This window comes from Thamnophis elegans, chromosome 9 (assembly GCF_009769535.1).
Source record: "Thamnophis elegans isolate rThaEle1 chromosome 9, rThaEle1.pri, whole genome shotgun sequence".
Taxonomy (NCBI): Eukaryota; Metazoa; Chordata; class Lepidosauria; order Squamata; family Colubridae; genus Thamnophis; species Thamnophis elegans.
This window is the reverse complement of record NC_045549.1, coordinates 74,300,314-74,321,829: the sequence shown is the minus strand read 5'-3', so window position 1 is coordinate 74,321,829 and position 21,516 is coordinate 74,300,314. Positions and strand designations below refer to the sequence as shown.

Below are 21,516 nucleotides of genomic sequence, written 5' to 3'. Positions count from 1 at the left end.
ATATTTCAGGATTCGTGTACGCATAGCATATATTTCGTGTTTTGCTTAAATGTTTTATATCTTGTGAAGTATGTGTATGGAGTGTGAGTTCTTTAAGTCCCTGATAAAAAGTTAAGTGATTAGATGTGTTGTTTTGCTGCTACGGCTAACATTAACAGCCATAATGTAGAATTCTAGCAGCTGGGACAGGTTTGTATGCATTGGATTAAAATGAAATCAATGCTTCCTGATATCTATTAAATTCTAACAATTTTCTTTATGTTAATTACTATGTGAGAGGTTGCTTTCGGGTTCTCCTCTCCTTTCCCTCTAATTATTAGATATCAGTTAATGATCTGTTTAGAATTCAGTAGTTGAAACCAAACCCTATAATTTATATTTCAAATGTCAGCTCAGTATTATTTTGTTGTGTCTACGGAATCCCTGTTACACTTTTTTTAAAAATCCAGAAAATGCAGCCGTGAAAACATAGCCTTATGCATTGTAATGTTTCATAGTTATCAAAACATTAATCATAGGCAGCTAATTTAATTTACATACACATTTTGCAAATACTGAGGTAGTTGATGAGTATTTTGCACATTCAATTGTGTACCTTCAGGTATGAAATACTTGTAACAATCTCGCTGAGAAATGCATTAAATTAAAGTAATATTGTTTTGGGATTCTTTTTATCCATTAGTGATTAGAATTAATCTGTTGATTTAACATCTATAAGGATGGGAATGTACTCTTAAGAAACAAAGGAATTAGATGTTATGTTACCTAATAAGAGTTTATAAATCGATATCATTGTCTTCGTCATTAACTTTTCTGTGATGGAAAATTTATGTTGTTGCTGCTATGAACATACTTTTTAGCAAATATTAGTGATTCCAATCCTTCAGGTTGGAAGTTCAGTTGGGAAAAAAATGTTCATTGTAAATGATTTAATCAAGAAGATATACGGTAGTTCAAATTATATAAAATATTCAGATGGAATCATGCCCAAAGATAATGTGAAACCAAAATAATCTATGTAAAACATTGTCTCAGAGACAGCTATCATGAAGGGTGTGACCTTAATCAGAATTGATGGAAAGCAATTTTTTTTAATTATAGGCTGAAGACTCTTCACGTGTTTATTATCTTTTCTGCCATTAAATTTTCCCCCATTTTTAAAAGATTATTGATTCAAGAAAAGATGCCCTGAATCCATAAAACTGATACTATGTTTAAAACTCTATTCTTCAGATATGGTTTGCATTTGTTAATGGATTTTCTGGACAGATACTGTTTGAAAGATGGTGCATAGGACTTTATAATGTGGTAAGTTTTTATAATTAGTTTCTTTGACATTGCTAATTGTTAAAATATATTTGAATGTTCATTACACTTTTTTGTTATTGTATGTGGTTCGTGCATTAGATGTTTACGGCTATGCCTCCATTGACGCTTGGAATATTTGAGAGATCCTGCCAGAAAGAAAATATGCTAAAATACCCTGAATTATACAAGACATCCCAAAACGCTCTGGATTTCAATTCAAAGGTAGCTGGAAATAATTTTTAATTATTGCATGTACACCTGTTTAATTCTATTTTATGACAACGTGCTTAAAATCATTTACATATAAGTTTGATGATGATGATCGCCTATATCCAGTAAGCTTCCAGTTACAATACAATACAATCCTATCTTCTGGGGGGTTGAGCTAGCTAGTTTTCTAGAGAAAAGCTGTTCATGAATATGCATAAAATTTTCAGAGGAGGATTTAATGTGGTTAAAAAGTAGCAGAAAGGACCTTCAGCAAACAAACAAATCATTCATGTGTATGGAAGTGCTTCTTGTTTTTGCTTGTTGGTTGAGATGCTTTTGGGTCTCACGCAAACAGTGAATTTTTCATATTATGAGTAAATAAATAATAATAAATAATTTTCAAATTATTTATCCTGGTTCTTTAAAAATTTTTAAAAAGCCAGTATGGATAATAGACGCACAATTTCCAAATGAGTTAGAGTTTTAAGGATAACTATAATTTGAATCTGAGAGTGTATATTTTGCCAATTAAATTAAGTATTCATCTCAGTATTCATTAAGTGACATCTCAGGTGCTGGTTCTTTAGCTGATGTTGGCCTTCATTCACATTGTTTAGATTGTTTTTCTGTACATAATTCCTTTCATTAGGTGTAGGTAAACTTAAAACAAATACATATAGAAAGAACTTAAAAAAGGACTAGTGTTGGTGATTTTTATTAATTAACATCAAATTAATTAACAGAATAATTATATAGGTCATGTTTTAAATTAAAGTGGCTGATGTTTTATTTTTTATTTCAATACCACTCATTTATAGCACTTTAAAACTAATTAGCTCAGATTCTGTGAGTTTCTTAAATGCTTCCTACATTTTTTTTCTTTACATTCCTCTTTTGTTAAACAAATTACAGTGTAAGTAATTGTGTAGGCCTGATATATCAAAAAGAAATTCAGCAATTTACCAACGTAAGCTTTCTGCCACAATTTCCGCATTGTCTTTTGTTAACACGTATAATTATTTTTGAAAAAGTTCAGTGAATGCAAATGAAGTTATTATTTTTATAGTGTCTTGTTTAGTTTTGTTTTGCACAATTATGAATGTGGTCAAATCCCATGAACCACTCAGTTGTAAATATTTTAATTATATTTTGTATTTTAGAAACTGATCTAGCTTGTACCTTTTATTGTTTTTAATTCTTAACAGGTTTTACAATTTCAAATGGTCTGTAAAGACAGATAGGTTTGGTTTGGTATGTGGAAGATTTAGAATTTACATTGCCCTAAATCATGGTGCACAGATTCATTGCGATCAAAAGGGTCAGAGTTCAGGGTGAAGAGAGGTTAAAGGATTAACGTGGGACAATGAGTATTCACCATAAAAATGAAAAAACGGTCCTAATTTTCTTGCCCCCCACCTCAGCTTTTTCTCAAATAATATTCTTTTGTCAATGACACAGCAAGGAGAGACAAAGGTTAATGAGTAACACAAAAGTTCAAATATGCAAAGTATTGTGGCATAAATTGGATTGTACAACCTTAACCAGCTAGATAATATTACAAAGATGTTACAGGCAGGGTAGAAAATTTTTTGAGGCAGAGAACATAATTCTGTTGTTTGAACAATTTCAAGCGATTAATACATTTCTCTTTAGCACAATGAAGATTGTGATTTGTAAAAGCATGTCATATGTTACTACAAAACAACTTTCCTTTTATAGAAATAGTGAAAGGGTTTTTTTTGTACTTATTCTTGACTTTATTCTGTCCATGCCTAAATACATAAAAACACATAGATTTCTTGTATTTCTTTGATATAATTGCCTTATAATCTTTATTTGTTAAAATTGTATAAATAAAAATGCTTCATGTGCATAATTAAACTGCTTTATATACATACTTATACATACATATACATACATACATACATATATAATTTATGTTTTAAATATTATATATTTAATATATGTGTATAAAAAATTAAAATTCATAGAGTTACCTCAAGTTTACCACAATGACGGTCATGAATGTTTGTTTTCACTTAGGTTTTCTGGCTCCATTGTTTAAATGGTCTCTTTCATTCAGTAATTCTATTTTGGTTTCCCCTAAAAGCCATCCAGAATGGTAAGTAAATATTTAAAAAAATAAAAAGACCGCATTCACACTAGGTCTGTACATATTTATTTGTTTGTTTAACAAACTCATACAGCCACTCATTAGCCAGACGGAGCAATCCAAATAATCAGTCGGAGTTATAATCTGAATATACATATATACTGTATATCAGGGAAGACTATATTTCCAAAAGCTGACAAAGGAAAATCAAATATGAAATTGAATCCATAAATGATCCTCTGGTGCTTGCAGATGTGCACACGATGCTCTCCTTCCTTGCTTGAAATAGCTACCCTGTAGCCTTGGGATGGAAAACTACAGGGGAAAAGGTAGATACTTATTTTTAGCCCGTCCCTGACCTTCTTCAGCCCTAGAAAGTTGCAACACATGTTTTTTTTCCCGGATGCAAATGCATAGAACTATTCATGATTGGCAAGCAACCTCTGTATCTCAACTTACGACAGTTCGTTTAGTGACTGTTCGAAGTAACAACAGCACTGAAAAAAGGGGACTGTTTTTCACACTTATGACTCTTGCAGCATCTCCATGGTCACGTGGTTAAAATTCCGATGCTTGGCAACTGACTCATATTTATGACGGTTGCAGTGCCCCGGGGTCACATGATCCCCTTTTGCGACTTTCTGACAAACTAAGTCAGTGGAAAAACCGGGATTCATTTAACAACTGTGTTGCTAACTTAACAACAGCAGTGATTCAACTACAACTTTAGCTAACCCCTAATTAAATAATTTTTGATTAACAGTTGAAGTTTTTAATGTCTTCGCAAATTACTTCAACTGCAGCTTTAATGAATAGGTACCACTTGAAGGAACATGCCGGCTGAGGAATTCTGAAGGTTGAAAGGCACTCATCCTAATGTTGCCAAACTTGAGAATGCCTGAATTTTTTTTTTCCTCTTAGCTCTAGATTTCCCTCTTCAGTTTTTGCCCTATTATACAAACATGTGGTGTACACAGAATGTGTTGCTTACATATAAATATCGATGATGGTTGATTCATTTATAGTAACTGCCCCTTTTTCTTTCTTAAAGTACCAGTAATTGAGATGTTTGTAGGCAAGAAATGTTTGGCGACTTGGCAGCCATCTGAATCTTAACAAAAGCAAATAAATTGTTATTATTTTATAGATGCTGTGTTTGCCAGCGGTAGAACCTCAGACTACTTGCTTTTGGGAAATGCCGTATATACAGTAAGTTTTACTCGTTTTAATCCAATACTCAGATCTTAAACCAGAAACAGCAGTTGACTTCACTGAGTCTTTCTTAAGCAGCTTAAGAGCCCTGGTGGCGCAGTGGTTAGAATGCAGCATTGGCAGGCTAACTCTGCCCACTGCCAGGAGTTCAATCTTCAAGGTTGACTCAGCCTTCCATCCTTTTGCATGGTCTAGATAGTGTGCAAAACCACACACAGCGTCCCGTGGTGGCCAAGAAGTTGGGGGCCACTGCTGTAAGCCACTATGAAGCGGTAAACAAATCTAAGTGCTACTGCTTTTGCTAGCTACCATGAAAGGCAAATGACTTGGTGTTGTGTTTTTATATAACAGCAGTCCTCTGTTGGTCATCTACTTTCAGTCCACTATTTGTTGTAATCATTAATTTCTTTTTCCATAATCAAAACCTCTGGGTGTTCTGCCCCAGATGACATATGTGTGTTTTCAATGTTTTACTCAGGCGTCATTTGCAAATGTGCACACACAGAACTGCACACTCACTCACACATAAGCTGTAGAATATAAGTAACTTGTTTGCACTCCATCCGTATCTGAAGGAAAATGCAGAAGCAAGTTATCAATTTCTTATTGTCTATACAGATGTTAGAATATTAAACATTTCTTTGGTTTTGAAATCACATATTTCAATCTGAGTTCAGGAAAAGTAATGTGTCTCCTTTTTTTTTTTAGTTTGTGGTCATAACTGTGTGCTTAAAAGCTGGATTGGAGACTTCATATTGGACTTTGGTAAGATGTCTTTAAAATATTACAACGCAATAAATGATAGTAGTTCATTTCTATGGAGGCAATGCACAACACTTTTAATTACTGGTGGAATGTTTTGTTTGTTTGTTTATTCAGATTTACAAAGATACAGCTTTCAAAATATTCATTTATTAACTGAGTTTCTTTCTCTTTTTTTCCAGTTTAGTCATATAGCTATATGGGGCAGTATTGTGCTCTGGATAGTATTTTTTGGCATCTACTCCTCTTTATGGCCAGTAATTCCTATGGCACCGGACATGTCAGGGGAGGTAATATTTCTTTTAATTAACAACATGTGTTACAATTTTTCTTTCAAGCCAGGAAATGATTTAAAACGTAGTAATCTTTTCAACAGTTTAGGAATTCTGCTGTACATGGTAGTTTTTGACATGCTAGCATTAAAAAAAAATGTTCCAGAAAAGCATTTAAGCAGAAACATGAAGATTCACTTCTAGGGAATGCTGATAAAAAATATTTTAGAATGTCCAAATAAAAAAACAGTAAAAAAAAAAACAGGAGCAAGTAAAAGTAAGGATAGGTTGCCAAAAAAGAGTGAAAAAACATAGGTAAGAATGTGTTTGTCAGAAATATGTATTTGTGGTTTGATGCAAATTCTAATATAAAAGAGAAAAGGTCATTCCTCAAATCTTCTCAGTAAAATCCATCTTCCAGTTAATTTAAAATTGTGGCTCACAATCAAAATTTAAAAATCTGCAATGCAAGAAGAGAAAAAAGTCCAATTGCATAGATAGGTGCTTATCTAAAATAGGATCATTTTCAGGAGTTTATGAAACCCAGTTATATGGGGGCTAAAAGCACCTTGTGGGATAAGCTGTTCCTTAAGGTCAGAACTGCCATCGAGGATTGCTTCAGGGGTCCCATCCCCTTGACTTCCAAATGAGTAGAGATACTAAGAGAGTATCTCTAACTGGGAGATGGTAAGCTCTAGTCCCTCCTTAACCATGAAAGCCGGCTGGATGACTTTGGTCCAATCACTAGGAGATGGTGAATTCTAGTCCTGCCTTAGCCATGAAAGCCGGCTGGGTGACCTTGTGCCAGTCACTCTGCCTCAGCCTAACCAACCTCACAGGGGGGGGGGGGAATAGGAGGAAGAAGTATGACCCATGCTCTCCCTCCTGAATGACTTTTAATGTCACCAAGGCAGGATAAAAAACCTAAGCCATAAACAAGAGAGCCAGTTTGGCGAAAGGGTCAAAGCCACTGACCCAAATGCTTTCCTGCATGTTTCTGAAAATCGCTTTTTAATTGATAATAAATTTTAAGAGGGACCCTTTCGCCCGTTAACAGACGTTCAGCTCAACTGAAGCCGACCCACTGGCAATTTGTATTTCTCTGTTACGTTTTTTGGGGTGGGAGGAGGCAGGGGGGAGACTCATGCTATTCTTTAAGCAGGTTGCGTTTGATTTCCCAAGGCCGAAAGGGGCCGGGGCCAGAAGACTTGGCAGCAGGCGGGCGATGAATTTGTAAATCGCAAAAAGGCAGACGGAGTCCAACCTCAGAACAGGCTGTCCCTGTTAGCAGCCATTGTCTGCCCTGGATCCGTTTGCTCTCTTCCCAGCTGACCCGTCTACGGGCAGAGAGATGTGAAAAGTTAGAGACAAAATGGTTCTGAGCTGAGCCCAGAGGGAGCTTCCAGCTCCCCCCACCCACCCACCCCCCCCGCCGCCTCCCAGCCCCAAACAGAAAGGAAGGAAATACCTCCGTGAGATTGTGTGTTTCCTCCCTCTTCACCCACACACATACAAAGAAGCTTTCTGTCTTTAATGTGAATGTCCTCTTTAAATCTTTTAGTTTTGGATTAACTCTGTAAAAGGGGCGGGGGGGGGACAAAATCTGACAGGCTTTCAAATATGATGCAGAAAAACGTTTGGTGGCAGTGGTGGTTTTTTTTTTTTCCTTCCCTCCCTTCCTTCAATTCAGGTTGCTCATTTGTGAAGCCAAAAGGCTGGATTGAGTGAATGTGGGTGCCCTTGTTCCTTCGTTCATCGTTAGCATCACAATGCTCAGAATTAACATCCTGAGACTTACATTATCAATTCCGCTGTTTCACCAAGCAACTTTTAATACAAGGGGGCTTAGGCAAGGGAGAGCTCTTTGGCGTTTCCCTAACTTTAAAAAGTCATTAAGAACCATTAAAAAAGAAAGGAAGGAAGGAATTCTATTTAAATCCTCCCTCCCCCTGCTATTTTTTTTTGTCTTTATGTTTCAGAAATCAGTCGTATTTATCATTTTATCTTGGCTTGCTTTATGCAACACGCTTAGAAAAATAATTGTCCTCTTTTCTTTCACCTGTTATGGATCTAATTCTATGAGCGTCTTTCGCTTCTCTGTGCGCACTAATACTCGGATTAAATCACAGGGAATAGTTTCCATTCCACCTGTAAAGTCACTGCATCGCCGTTCTTTTTCTTTTTTCTTTTAAAACAATTTACATCCAGCCAAAATAGTTTAATATGTTTGTTGCTTGATGGAAGGGCAAAGCTGCTAACCGCCAGCAGACATTCAGTTTGGCTTAAATGCATTCTGAAAGCGCTGCTGCAGGAGAGGGGCTACTGATTTCACTCCCCTGCCCCATTGCCCCCTGCTCCCTGAGCTTTAGGGAAAAAAGGGTCCCTTGTCTGTCGAGTGATTTTGGGGGGCCCCCAGGCTGCAGCTCCAGGGGATTAGCAGGCCTCCCTTATTCAGCAGAAGAGTTTAAAAGCTCCCGCATGGAAATCTCCCGTTTGTCATTTGATGAAGTGAGACCCATCTGTTCCCATGATTTTGAACAGATACCATGCCAGAAACTGATTCCTGACATCCGTTTATTTTGAGTGTCGTTAGTGAGTACTTCATATCGTAAGGATCGCATTGGAACCTGAAGTTTGTGCTGTCATATGTGCACCTGGAGATAATAAGAAGTGCAAGCGCGTGTAATTAGCCCTCAAAACTACTCAAAATACCTTGAAAATTTCATTCATAAATTTCTGCCTTTAGTGAACGGCTTAATTGTATTTTCAAATATTATAGTTGCTTTCAGGTAATCCATCTACTTCTCTGGAGAGTGAATAAGGGATTATGAGAGGGTAAATGAAAAATTCAGCCCACCAGCAACTGTTTTACAGATGTTATTCAGCATCTTTTATCCTACTGCCCAAAATTTTTCAAAGCAGTGGTATCCAACAATAAAATGATGTAATAATTACAAGGTAACCAATATTATTTTAAAAGTAACCCTACAACAAAGATGAACCACCTGTATCCAAACAGGTTGCCTATTCTTCCCCCCTCCCCCCCCCAAAAAAAACAATGTAATTATTATTTTAATTTCTAAAACAACTCACTGGCCATTGATTCTGGATGGCTTAGCAGACTATTAAAAATGGCAATCCTGAAAAAGATAATAATTTCAACAGTGAAACAATACATTGCACTAGATGCCCACAGAGATTTTCTCTTGAATTTTAAAGGCCAGCAGCAGGCATGTAATTTTTTTCAGTAGAAAAAACAATACCTTTTCTTTTAGCTAAAGCCTATTCAAAACCTTACGGTGTTCCCTCCACTTCTGGGACAATCAACGCCTATGATTTTCCTCTCCAGGCAATGAAACACCCCATCAGTCACAAACAGACTCTCCTGCAGCTAGGAAGAGTTACTTCCCTTCGCAATCTCTGGAGAAAATAAAATATATTTTTACAGCTTGGATCTCGTTTTTTTAACGTGGGATCCTTGCTGCATTCTGAGCTTGGTGGCTTTCTTGCATTAACCATTAATTGCATTAATTTCATTAACCAACTAGGGAACATTTTCAGTGCTAGAAGAGAAAAGGGGTTTGCGGAGTGGAGGAGGAGGAGGACTGTGGGGTCCTTGGTGCTCTCTGAACTTGGTGGTTTTCTTGCAGACGCTTCACTACCCAACTAGGTATCGTCATCAGTGCCAGAAGAGAGTGGGGTTTGCAGGGAGGAGGACGACTGCGGGGTCCTTGGTGCTCTCTGAGCTGGGTGGTTTTCTTGCTGATGTTTCATTACCCAACTAGGTAACGTCATCAGTGCTAGAAGGGAGTGGGATTGGCTGTGTGTGTGTATGTGTGTGTGTGTGTACACATATACAAACACACACACACATACACCACTTCCTTCTAGCACAGATGATGCTACCTAGGTGGGTTATGAAATGTCTGCAAGAAAACAACCAAGTTCAGAAAGGACCAACCCTGAGCCACAGATGTTCTCTTCTGTTGGTACTAATTTTCTTCTACATCAGCAATTTATGATTAATCTTTCCACAGAGATTTTATTTACCATCATCGCAAATGTTTCATTGTATGGGTTGTTGTTGTTTTTTTAATCTATATAGGCCGTGATGTTGTTCAGCTCCGGAGTCTTCTGGATGGGCTTATTTAGTATTCCAATGACAGCACTGATATTTGATGTAGTATATAAAGTGTAAGTATGATATAATTAATATATGGTCTACCAAATAATCTGTCCGTTTGTTAATTACCTAAAATTACAGTGCAGGCTTCACAGCTACTCAGGACAAACTCCCATTAGTTCAACAGGGTGTATTCCTAAGTAAGTGCATTTACTGATGCAGTATTATTATTGGCATATCTTCCTAATTAAATCCAAGCTCAATTAGATTTGCACATATATAGAGAATTGACTCCTTAGTCTACTAAATTATGACCTATTTTTGCAGATTGTTGAGATTACTCTTCAGAAGAGAACAACCTATACTGTATATCACAGTTTTATTATATGAAAGTATAAAATATTAAAACCAAATATACTGTATAAATATAATGTTTCTTTGGAAAATATTACCCCCTAGTTCCCTAATGGTTAATCTCAGAAATGGATGAATAATCTCAGTTCTCCGTGGACTCTACTAGAATAATTTATATTCTTTTTTTTTAGATAATGTTATTGTGGGGCTGAATTTAATGTTACTGGGTTACATTTAATTCTATACTGATATTTGCAGACAGATAAAAAGGCTTAGAATTTTAAAATGAATTAACTGATATTTTTTTAATCATTATTTTAGAGTGAAGAGGGCAGCATTTAAGACCTTAGTAGATGAAGTTCAGGAGTTGGAAGCAAAATCACAAGATCCAGGAGCTGTTCTGCAGGGAAAAAGGTAGAATACGATTATCAGTCGTTTCTCCAACCTTGAATATTAGCATTCTATTTATGTTTTTGGCCTGAGTTGACCTCATCACTTGGAGTCTGAAATCAAAGTCATAAAGGTTCTTGGATTAACTTTGCTCATAAAATGCACCAAATATTGTCTTAGTTAAGCATTCTCTTCCAATTAATTCAATATCCACTTTAACTAGAGATGCAACTAATTCAGCGTGCTGAGGGCAGCTTGGATTAGCTTGTAGCCTGTCCCTTATTCCATCTAGTCAGTTAAGGGTCAGTTATTTCTACTAATAGGTAATTATGATATGTATATTTCAGTGGGCCTGGAAGGGAAGAAGTTGAATCCCTAATCAGAAGACAAGGAGCTGTTGGAAACAAGGAGCTTCAATTGGCTACACACAAAGATGCATTTGAATATACCTAAAGATTAGCTTCTGTTTGGGATTAGCCCTTTACCTTGCAAATATTTTTTTTGTAAAAAAAAAAAAAACCAACAACCTTTAACTCTTCCTTTTCTTGGAGTATTATTTATTCCCTATCATTATTTCCATGTAGTGTTGTTCTCCCTTTTCTCTTGGCTTCCTCTCCCAGAGTAATTACAATAACCACAGTGTAGTTACAGAGTAACTAGGATGTAATATATTATACCTAATAGTAATATAGTTAAAGTATAACTGTAATATCTAAGTAGCTACAGAGCACTTAACAGTAATTATTTCATAAACATACAATTCAAATTGATGTTACTGGTGGGATAGTTTATAATTAAATACCATTTATCATTTTAATATCTTTTAACTCCCCTCCTAACCCTTTACAAGATTATGGCAGACTCCCTACGAACACAATATAGGTATAGTAAAATACCTCGCAGCAGTTAGGGGGGTTTCACCTGTGTTTTCCAAACCTGTGTTTATTTTTCATTCTTTTTATTCTTTACAACTTTCAACGGAACGATGTAAAGGAGGGAAGAAATCAGGAAGGCCTAGAACAAAACTGTTGTTAAAGGGATAGAAGAACCATGAAGCCACGCTGGGCATACAGAATAACAAAGTTGGAAGGGACCTTGGAGGTCTTCTAGTCCATCCCCCTGCTCAAACAAGAGCCCCTATACCACTCTGGACAAGCGGCTGTACAGTCTCTTCTTAAAAGCCCCCAGTGATGGAGCCCCCCAACCTCTGGAGGGAATCCGTTCCATTGGTTAATTGTCCTCACTCTCAGGAAAATTGCTCCTTAATTCTAGGTTGGATCCCTCTTTAATGCTTCTTCTCCTGCCTTCATGTGCTTTGGAGAGTAAATCAATGCCCACTTTGTGGCAGCCCCTCAAATATTGGAAGCTGCTATCTTGTCACCTCACCCCCAGTCCTTCTCTTCGTTCGACTAGACATTTCCAGCTGCTGCAACCGCTCATTGTATGTGTTAGCCTCCACCACCCCCCATATCACGTAATTTGTTTCATTCCTATATTTTGCTTTCTTAGGATTAAGTCCAGCGGTTTCCAAGAGACGTGCTCACTCAATGAAGTTTGACTGCCCTTTCTCCATTTTGCAGTTGCTTGCGGCCTTCCCCCTGCCCCCATCCCCAAGCGTCACCCAGAGAATTCAGGAATCCATCCCAGCAAATTTGACAATACCATGGAGTTGGTGCAAATGACGTGAAGGGCACCAAAAATCTCAAAATTGCTTTCTCTCCTTAGTTTCTTCCTGGATGCTCTCCATGACAGCAATCTGACCATCATTAGTTGCAGGCCTTGCTGGTTAAGTCCTAACATTCAAGTATTTAAGATAACATTAACAAGCTCGGATTTATTCCATTAAATCATCAACCAGAACGGTATTTACATCCCACTGTAAAACATACTAAAAGTTTGCTTGGTGCCTTGAATTTTGTGGCTAAATCTACAACTCTGATTTAAAGCATAAAGTAAACAAAAATAATCATTTTTCCAGTTACAGTACTTATGAAAGAGCCTGATTGTTGTGAAAAATAGAACTAGTACCAGAAATCTACTTTGATAATAGGAGCTGAAAAAACTTTTCTTGAAGTAGCATTGCCAATAAATAATTCCATTTTCTGTCCTTGTTGCTGTATATAGCTAATGTGTGATTGCTGCCGTTGTTCATTTCCAATAATCTGTTCAATATTTGTTATTGCAGTCTGGATTTCTGCCCCATGCACCCCAAATTTTAGTGCATTTCATAAATTTGTCACCTTTTTTTCCCCCAGCTTAACTGAAAGAGCTCAGCTATTGAAAAACGTCTTTAAGAAAAACCACGTCAACATGTACCGCTCTGAATCTTTGCAACAAAATTTGCTTCGTAAGTATTTGAGGTGTGCTAGAAAGCAAAAGAAAGTCGAAGGCCACAAATAACAGCAGGGTCTTATCAGAAAGTTTGTCAACATGCCGATTAGCTCACATATTATTCTAAAGTCTCATCTGCCTATTGCCATGTAACTGATTTTCAGCTACATTGAAGGTTTAGAAAGTGAAAAAGCAAACAGCAAATATTTCAAAGCAAATAAGCAAATTACATTTTCAAAAACTCAATTTTAAAGAAAATTAAGCTCCCAATCTATGATTATATCATCGAGGGACTAGTTACATAAAAGAGAATAAAGGGTAAATAAAAGAAAATCCAGAAATGCCTTGCCTTCAACAACGGGGCCTGTGGGAAATCTTTCACTTCTTCTCACCTTCACCTGTCTCACGTGGATTCAGAGCATCTTTTAGGAATATATTCACGCTGGAGGTGAGGTTGCCACCTATACTCCTGGCCTTCCAGCAGGGCCTAAATATCTGGTCCTGGGAGTGGCTGATGGGATAGAGAGAAGATTCCCACCCTGTGTCGCTGGCCGTCTTGGATTTTAATGTTCTATTGTGCCAACAGATCTCAATTTGGACTCAGTATGATCTAAAGTGGGTCAAATGCTCTGAAATTTGGTATTTCAAAGGATCTAAATGTGAACCGGACTTGTTTTAATCGTGTCACATTATGAATAAGTGTTCTTTGGAGTACTGTTTGAAAACACTGTATTTGTGGCTTACCAAATCTGTTATCCCTTCCTTCCTTTTTCTACGTGAGTCCCTAAGGTTAGCCTGAACAAAATGTTTCTTGGTGCAGATAGTCCCCGACTTACAATCACAATTGAGCCCAACATTTCCATTGCAAAGCAAGACAGTTGTTAAGTGAGTTTTGGCTCATTTTACGACTTTTCAGAGCTGTGGTAATAATACAGTGGTAAGAATGCAGTACTGCAGGCTAATTCTGCTGACTGCCGGTTGCCAGCAGTTTGACTCAGCCTTCCATCCTTCTGAGGTCAGTAAAATGAGGACTCAGATTGTTGGGGGTAAGAGGCTGACTCTCTAAACCGCTTGGAGTGGCCTGTAAAACACTGTGAAGCAGTATATAAATCTATGTGCTATTGCTCTTCCTTCCCAGTAATTAGAATGCAGTATTGCAGGCTAACTGCCCATTGCCAGCAGTTCGATCTTAAAGGGCTCAAGATTGACTCAGCTTTCCGTCCTTCCAAGGTCGGTAAACCGAGGACCCAGATTGTTGAGGGCAAGAGGCTGACTCTGTAAACCGCTCCGAGAGGGCTAGAAAGCCCTGTGAAGCGGTATATAAGTCTAAGTGCTAATGCTATTTTCTTGCTGTAATTGTTAAGCGAGTCACAGCAATTGTTAAGCCAGCAACACAGTTGTTATGTGAATCTGGCTTCCCCCGTTACTTTGCTTTTCAGAAGGTCATAAGCGGTGGATCACACAATACCCGGGACCCTGCAGCGGTCATAAATATGAACCGGTTGCCAAGCATCTGAATTTTGATCACATGACTCTGAGAATGTTGCAACGGTCATAAGTGGTCACAAATCCCTTTTTTTTCCCCAGCGCCATTGTAACTTTGGTTGCAGGTCGAGGACTACTTGTTATTTCGCTTGCGCGGTGCTTTCAAAGCATTTAAAGAGCGATCCCCACTCTTTCTCTCCTCAACTCAATTCTCTCCACTTCCAGACGGATACGCTTTCTCGCAAGACGAAAACGGAATCGTGTCACAGTCGGAAGTAATAAGAGCCTACGACACGACGAAGCAGAGATCCGACGAGTGGTGAAGGATGAAGGCCCGAAGTCGCAAGAGTTCCAATGTTTGCCATATCCAGCCAAATTAATGCATATTTCCTGCGTCTGCAAACACAGTTGAGTAACAAGATTTAGGGGCAGTTGTAGGTCGTTCACTCTTGTTTCTTGACGTCCGCGCGTATTGAGTAGACATAAGCACTGTGCAACTACACTCTTAACACACCATCCCTCGAAATTTTTCAAAGGGGACTTAGATTTTGTAAACAGATGCTGAGAATTAACCTGCAGCCTTTTGAAACAGCTAATTTACCGCAAAGATAAGTACCGCTCCTGCCTCTAGGGAGGGAGATAAAAATAAATATTCAATATTGTGAACCACCCGGTTGCTCAGCATATGCTATTCATTGAGGAGCAGAGCCGTTGCCAAGGTGGGATACGTGGTGAAATTTAAATATAAGGAGCCTTTGATTTCCACAAGTGCTAAAGAACCATTTTGATTACCTTAATTCATGTGACGAAGAAAGGCCGCAAAGCAAGACACTAAGAAGGAATTGGGTGAAATGAGCTTGTTTGCCAAAGAAATTCCACATGTCTCCTCCATTTGTAGAACCTAAGCGGTAGTGATAGGTGTCCAACTTCAGAGTTGCATGTTTGATACTCTGTACTTGAAAAGTTTTACAATAATATGAAAACTGATAGGATTTGGTTTGTATGCGTTTAATTTCAGATCTGTGGTTCCTTTCACCTTTGGCCTTACGGAAGCCTTTCTTTTTGCGTCCATGCTCTCTCTCACAGAATGTGTACATTCAACACAGCATTTCATTTATTTTCCTCTTGTCAGGACTGTGTGTGTGTGTGTCTTTGAGACTTGTTACCTGCTTAAAGAGTCCCGGTGTGGTGACATTTGTGTGCGAGGCTCAGGTGTTTCTTTGTCAGCCTCCCCGTGCATATCATCAAGAACTTTCATTTTTTTACAAAAAGCAATGGTTGCTTGTTGGGAGTGGCAAAGAGACAAAGATGGTGCCTTAACTAAGTTTCCTGTTTCCCAAACAGGCCCGAACACTGTCAGACAAGGAAAGATCCCACTGTATTAGCCACTGTTCAGGTGTAATTCAAGACCACGATGCATTGCATCCATCCCCTATGATTACAGTTATATAGGCCCTACAAAGAAAAGCCAATCCAGAATTTTGTAATATTTACAGTAGTCAAAAACTGATTGTCCTTAGTTGATTGGGGTGGAAGTGTGCTTGAAAACAGAGATTTTATTTACAGAGCATTTTATATATATAAATTAGTTTACTGTAAAATAATTTACCTTGTTAGTTACGATAATAATCTGGGGGGGGAAAAAGGAATCGACATTATCAGTTTACCACAATACTATACTATACATTCAGTTTGCACTATCAGAAAAATTTATTTGGGGTATTTAATAGATTCTGTTTGTACATTCCCAAATTTGATTTAAATTAAAAGTATGCAAAAAGTTTGAAGATTTAAACTAACAAGGTTTGTGTACCTTTTAAATAAAAAGATTTTCTAGCTAGTAATGTAAAACTTCCCTTCTCATTAACCGAAATGTTTTGAGTAAATGTTTTTAAATCTTGTCATTTTGTAAAATCAGAATGAGAAAGCCTATTAAATGGCAGTCATTTTTTCCACTATGCGTGTTAATAGCCATTTCAGGTTATCTAGAATATATTTGATGTCGACAGTTCCATGTCTAATTTCTGTGACATGTGCAATTAATTTAACTATAGACAAGCAGAAAAACTAGGATAAATTCAGTATTTCTGGGTCATGTTTCTATTCTTAAGTCCATTTTTCAAAACTACTGTGTAACAGAAACACTATTAAATATTGCATATTCCTGAAGCAAATTATTTAAAAAATAATAATAATACCGTAGCATGATGCTTACAGTACAGTTTTTAGCAGTGTATATTTCAAAAACAAAAAGCGGGGGGGGGGGTGTCACATAATCGAGCAAAGGCTGAATACGTTCCTATCGGTTGCTTAGGGTCTCATGCCAAGGTGCCCAACCTTGGCAACGTTTTAAGAACTTGCAGACTTCCACTCCCAGAACTCCCCAGCCAGCCGTGGGGAATTCTGGGAGTTGAAATCTACAAGTTTTCAAAGTTGGACACCCCTGATTCTAATGCAAGTTCTTACAGACTATTGACAGAAGAGGAATATTTAGTTCAGCCCACAGTGGCAAAATATACATAATATGACATATCAATTTGGTCAACACCACTCCATTCCCAACAGCATGAAAAGACTGCCTTGCATGCAAATGACCTAAAACAATGATCTGCATGCAAAGATTTGTTTCTACTGCCTCTTCTCATGTCCTCGGTGACGAAGGCATAAATCCCGCATAGTAGCTGGAATTCAGGAAATGAAATCTTCCCAATTGCCTAGCCTTACAAAAATGGCAGACCACATCCTCTGCCAGTGATTTATATATCCTTTTTTTTTCCTTTTAAACATGCCACCTTTCTTCAGGATCCCAGGCTCCGTTATATATATATATTTCATGCTCTCGCATTTCCTAGCTCTCTCGGAAAACTTTTTCACACCTGCGATGCAATATTTGCTTAATGGAAACTTACGTTTTGAAAGTGCACTTTATAAAGTGAATGAGAGGATTGTTTGTCCTGTGCTGTCTTTAAGAGTCTAGAAGTTTTGGATTTCAAGACAAATGACATTTTCGGATTTCTGGGATAGCTAAAACCCAAGTAAGCTAGAACTGTTAGAACAGACCAGGAGGTACAAAGTATATCTAATTTGCAAGTCTATACTTTTCACTTGAAAGAAAAGCTTTCCAAGTGATTCATTACACTGTAATGTAGAAATATATATTATAATATAATGTATATTTAGGGATGTTGGTTGATGTGCATATTTTATTCAGCTAGGTTTGTTTGTTTTTTTTAATTTTTTTTTTTTTTACATTTTGTTCAGTGATAAAAATTATACTTTTCTTTATTACCTAAATTAAGGAAATTGTACATTATGTGTATATTATGTATTGTGGAATATTTATGTTAAAGTTTTAAAAAAATCATCATTGAAAGTATCTGGTACCGTTCAAAAAAATCAAAAGAATGTCTATAACTGTGTATTATTTTTAATTAAATGATTGTAACAATGTGGTACTCTTTAACCAGAAAAATCAACCAATTGGATATACTTTGTGAAGCCCTCAGTAGTCCTATTTTCTTAGGTTAGACTTACAACAGTAAATTTTAATAAAATATAATAGTTGTATAACAATAGAGGAAATGTTTAAAAAAAAACATAATACAATCTCAAATGGGAAGATATCTTTTTTTAAAATTAATTAATTTTAAATTGCTTACTTGCTTGACAATTGGACCATATGATCTATTTTTTCCCCTAATGATTTCTATATTGTGGGAAAGCAATTGTTTCAATTAAGTTTTAGTAATCTGTCTGCATGTCGCAGTGTGAATCTGAACTGATGCATGCTTGTGCTGTAAAAACTCATTATTTCTTTGTTAGCCGAAAGAGGCATCAGAATTTATATGTTTGGTAAGCAAAAGTGAAGTGTTGGTAAACAGCTAGATTGCCGACTTCATTTTGTTAGCATGGAATGTCAACTCAAAAGCAACTTACACAGTGAAAGTATTCTCAGATACACCCATGAAACTGATTGGATTAGTTGATGAATTACGGTGAAAGTAGACAGTGATGTATCTACTTGCTTTTTCAGTTGTTTCAACAAAGACTTGCAGCCATTTAAAAGTTTGTAATTGCAAAAAACGTGGCCCAGATGTGTAAAAGCTAAAAAAAAAAAAATCATGTTTCAGTGTTGTTGTTTTTCCTGTTCTACAATTTAAAGCCATAATGCATTAACTTTGTTCTTTGCTGCGATTTTCATGAAGTGTTGATTAAAAAAAAAAGAAGTAGGGACTATATATAATATTTAGGACTGCATTCGAGGTGAGCTAGGATTTTTCCACTCTCTTTAAATCATTACTGCTGAAACTCCTGTGGAAATTGTGATGCTGCATGAATGAAGAGACAAAAAAAAACTTTTTGACTCCGTGTTTATGGTAGTTTTTCTCAGGTTTCGTTTTAAATGGATGTTAAATGCACTGTTTTATAATGTTATTAAATTTTAATAATATATTCACTTCTATGCAGTGTTACATGTCATTGGCATTTCGTGAATGTGCATGTTCTGAACTGCAAATTTTAATTGTTTTGTCTTCTAATTGTTAAATAAAATAAAATAGACCTTGCCATTAAGTATACTCTGATGTTTACAGTATCTGCATCTTAAATATATAACAATGTCTTCGGAATTTATTTCCACAATGTAGCCAACAGATGTGAAATATGACATGCATTCCAATACATCGTGAAAGTTTATCAGATTGTCACACATATATCCATTTTTAATCAAAATATGTCTCTATAAACTTGTAAGGCTGGTTGGTTTGCATAATTCAAATCGTTGGGGGGGGGACCAGAGATGATAAATAAGCGCATAATGTACTTCTAAATTGGCCATTAATAATTTCCTTGTTAACTATACTTTGAATGTTCTTTTCTGAGGATAATGCTTATCAGAACATAGTATAAGAACATATGAAGGAGAGATAGGAAAAAAACTCCGAATAAGTAAACTTTTAAACCTGTCATTGAGAAATTAAAGGATTTGTTCGTTCCCGTGTGAGACAGGGCAGAAATACAATTCCATCTAACACTAAATTGACAAAAGTTAAAGCAACCATGGAAAGATTGTAATTATTATTATTATTTTTAACACAAAGGAACAACCACAGCAGGGTGTCTCGGCCCAGGAAGGGGTGCCAATAACATACAAGTTACGAATTCTGGCCACAGTTATCACCTACTGTTCAGCAGGAGTTCTTGAGTGCAAGGTGGATCCTCAAAATTTTGAGCCATCTCCAAATGATGGAATAGAAGCCCGTTCTGAATTAAAGATAGTGCTTCTTCCTGGAAGGATACAGTCACTGCTTCTCATCATATGAAGTTGAGGGTGTAACTAGGTGTTCCCACTTTGTCAGTGTTATGGGACCACATCAGAGGTGGTATTCAGCAGGTTCTGACCAGTTCTGGGGAACAGGTAAATGCCACCTCTGGCTGGCCCCGCCCCCATCTATTCTCTGTCTGCCGAGTCCCAGGAGGGGATGGGGATTATGCAGTAGCCTTCCCCTGGAGTGGGGAGGGAATGGGGATTTTACAGTATCCTTCCCCTGCCATGCCCAAAATTAAATCCCACCATTGGACCACATCCCAATGGTTGATCTTCCAGAGTGGCTTCACATAAACATTAAAAAAAAAGAATGAGAGAAAGGGGGGGAGGAATCCTGGATCTTTATCAGATCTCTCCTGCCCTACCACAGCCCCTGAAGAAGGAGAATAATCAACCCTAAACAATATTAATTAAAATTTACACTGAGAATGGAAGGGGAAAGAAGGAAAATTAGAAACTGAAGAGAACTAAGAAGAGAACCAGAACAAAATAGAATAAAGAATAGAGTAGAATAGAATAGAATGGAATGGAATGGAATAGAGAATGGAATAGAGAATGGAATAGGAGTAAAATAGAATAGATTGGAATAGAATAGAATACAGAATGGAATGGAATATAGAGTACAATAGAATAGAATAGTATCAGAATAAAGGATAGGATAGAATGAAGAGAAAAAACAGTTGGAAGGGACCTTGGAGGTCTTCTAGTCCAACCCTCTGCTCAGGCAGGAAACCCTATACCATTTCAGACAATCTCTTAAAAACTTGTGTTGGAGTATGCTATACATTCTGGGGAGGGGGGGGACAAACCACTGTTAATGGCTTATGTGTAACTACAGCTTCTCCAACCAATTAAGATTAGCTATTTGTTTGCCAGATTTATTCCACGGTGGAGATTGAACTTCTCTCCCAGATGAGGACCGAAATCTTGCAGATTACTCTTCGTAGCTTCGTGCAATGCGCAAACTCAGCCATTTGATTTTGTAAACCCTGGGGTTTTTTTATAGAATGGTACGGATCTTCCATCAGCCAGATCATGGTTTCGATGGAATACAAAAGATTGTGCTGCAAAATTAAAGAGTAAGGATCCACCTTCAGAGGAGGGGGGGGGGGGGGAGGCTTCAGTTTGAAACTACAAACTTACATAAATTACGGCTTTGGGTAAGAATTAATTCAACAAACCACATTTAAAACCAGGGCCCGGTGTAAGAGTGTGAAGGCTGGAAGGAATAAATACCAAACATCCACTATGCATTTTCAATAATAATTTCATTGCTGGGTTTATGTATCAGTTTATTACACCTGAAACTACGTTGAGTTTCATTCCTCTGCCCCCACTGTATTTTTAATACTTGCTTTAGTTTTGTTATCTTAACGCATGAACCTTAATCCTAGTCATTTATTTAGAAGCCCCATATAGAATTGCAATCTTACTAGTAGAAATAGGAGCATTTATTTTAAGGGAGGTTTGTTTCCATATTAATACTTAAAAAGTCAACCATAAATACTGCTTCAACATTATTCCTGCACAGATGACATTCATCTCATAATGCAAAATGAGCAACAGCGTAAATTCAGCAGCTCGATACAGAATTTCATACCATTAAAACAAATACAAAATTGTAAAAATT

General features: G+C 37.0%; 1 protein-coding gene across 1 annotated transcript in view; it reads left to right on the top strand.

Annotated features, from left to right (window-relative positions):
* Positions 1-18,679, top strand: part of ATP8A1 (ATPase phospholipid transporting 8A1) — a 64,115-nt gene extending 45,436 nt beyond the window's left edge. Inside the window, exons 27-36 of the mRNA XM_032224250.1 lie at positions 1,234-1,308; positions 1,408-1,530; positions 3,562-3,640; positions 4,779-4,840; positions 5,552-5,608; positions 5,788-5,895; positions 9,983-10,071; positions 10,676-10,768; positions 13,000-13,091; positions 14,786-18,679. Of these exons, the coding sequence (XP_032080141.1) occupies positions 1,234-1,308; positions 1,408-1,530; positions 3,562-3,640; positions 4,779-4,840; positions 5,552-5,608; positions 5,788-5,895; positions 9,983-10,071; positions 10,676-10,768; positions 13,000-13,091; positions 14,786-14,883 (876 nt within the window). The 3' untranslated portion in view covers positions 14,884-18,679. The remainder of the gene's footprint in view (positions 1-1,233; positions 1,309-1,407; positions 1,531-3,561; positions 3,641-4,778; positions 4,841-5,551; positions 5,609-5,787; positions 5,896-9,982; positions 10,072-10,675; positions 10,769-12,999; positions 13,092-14,785) is intronic.
* The last annotated feature ends 2,837 nt before the right edge of the window (positions 18,680-21,516 follow it).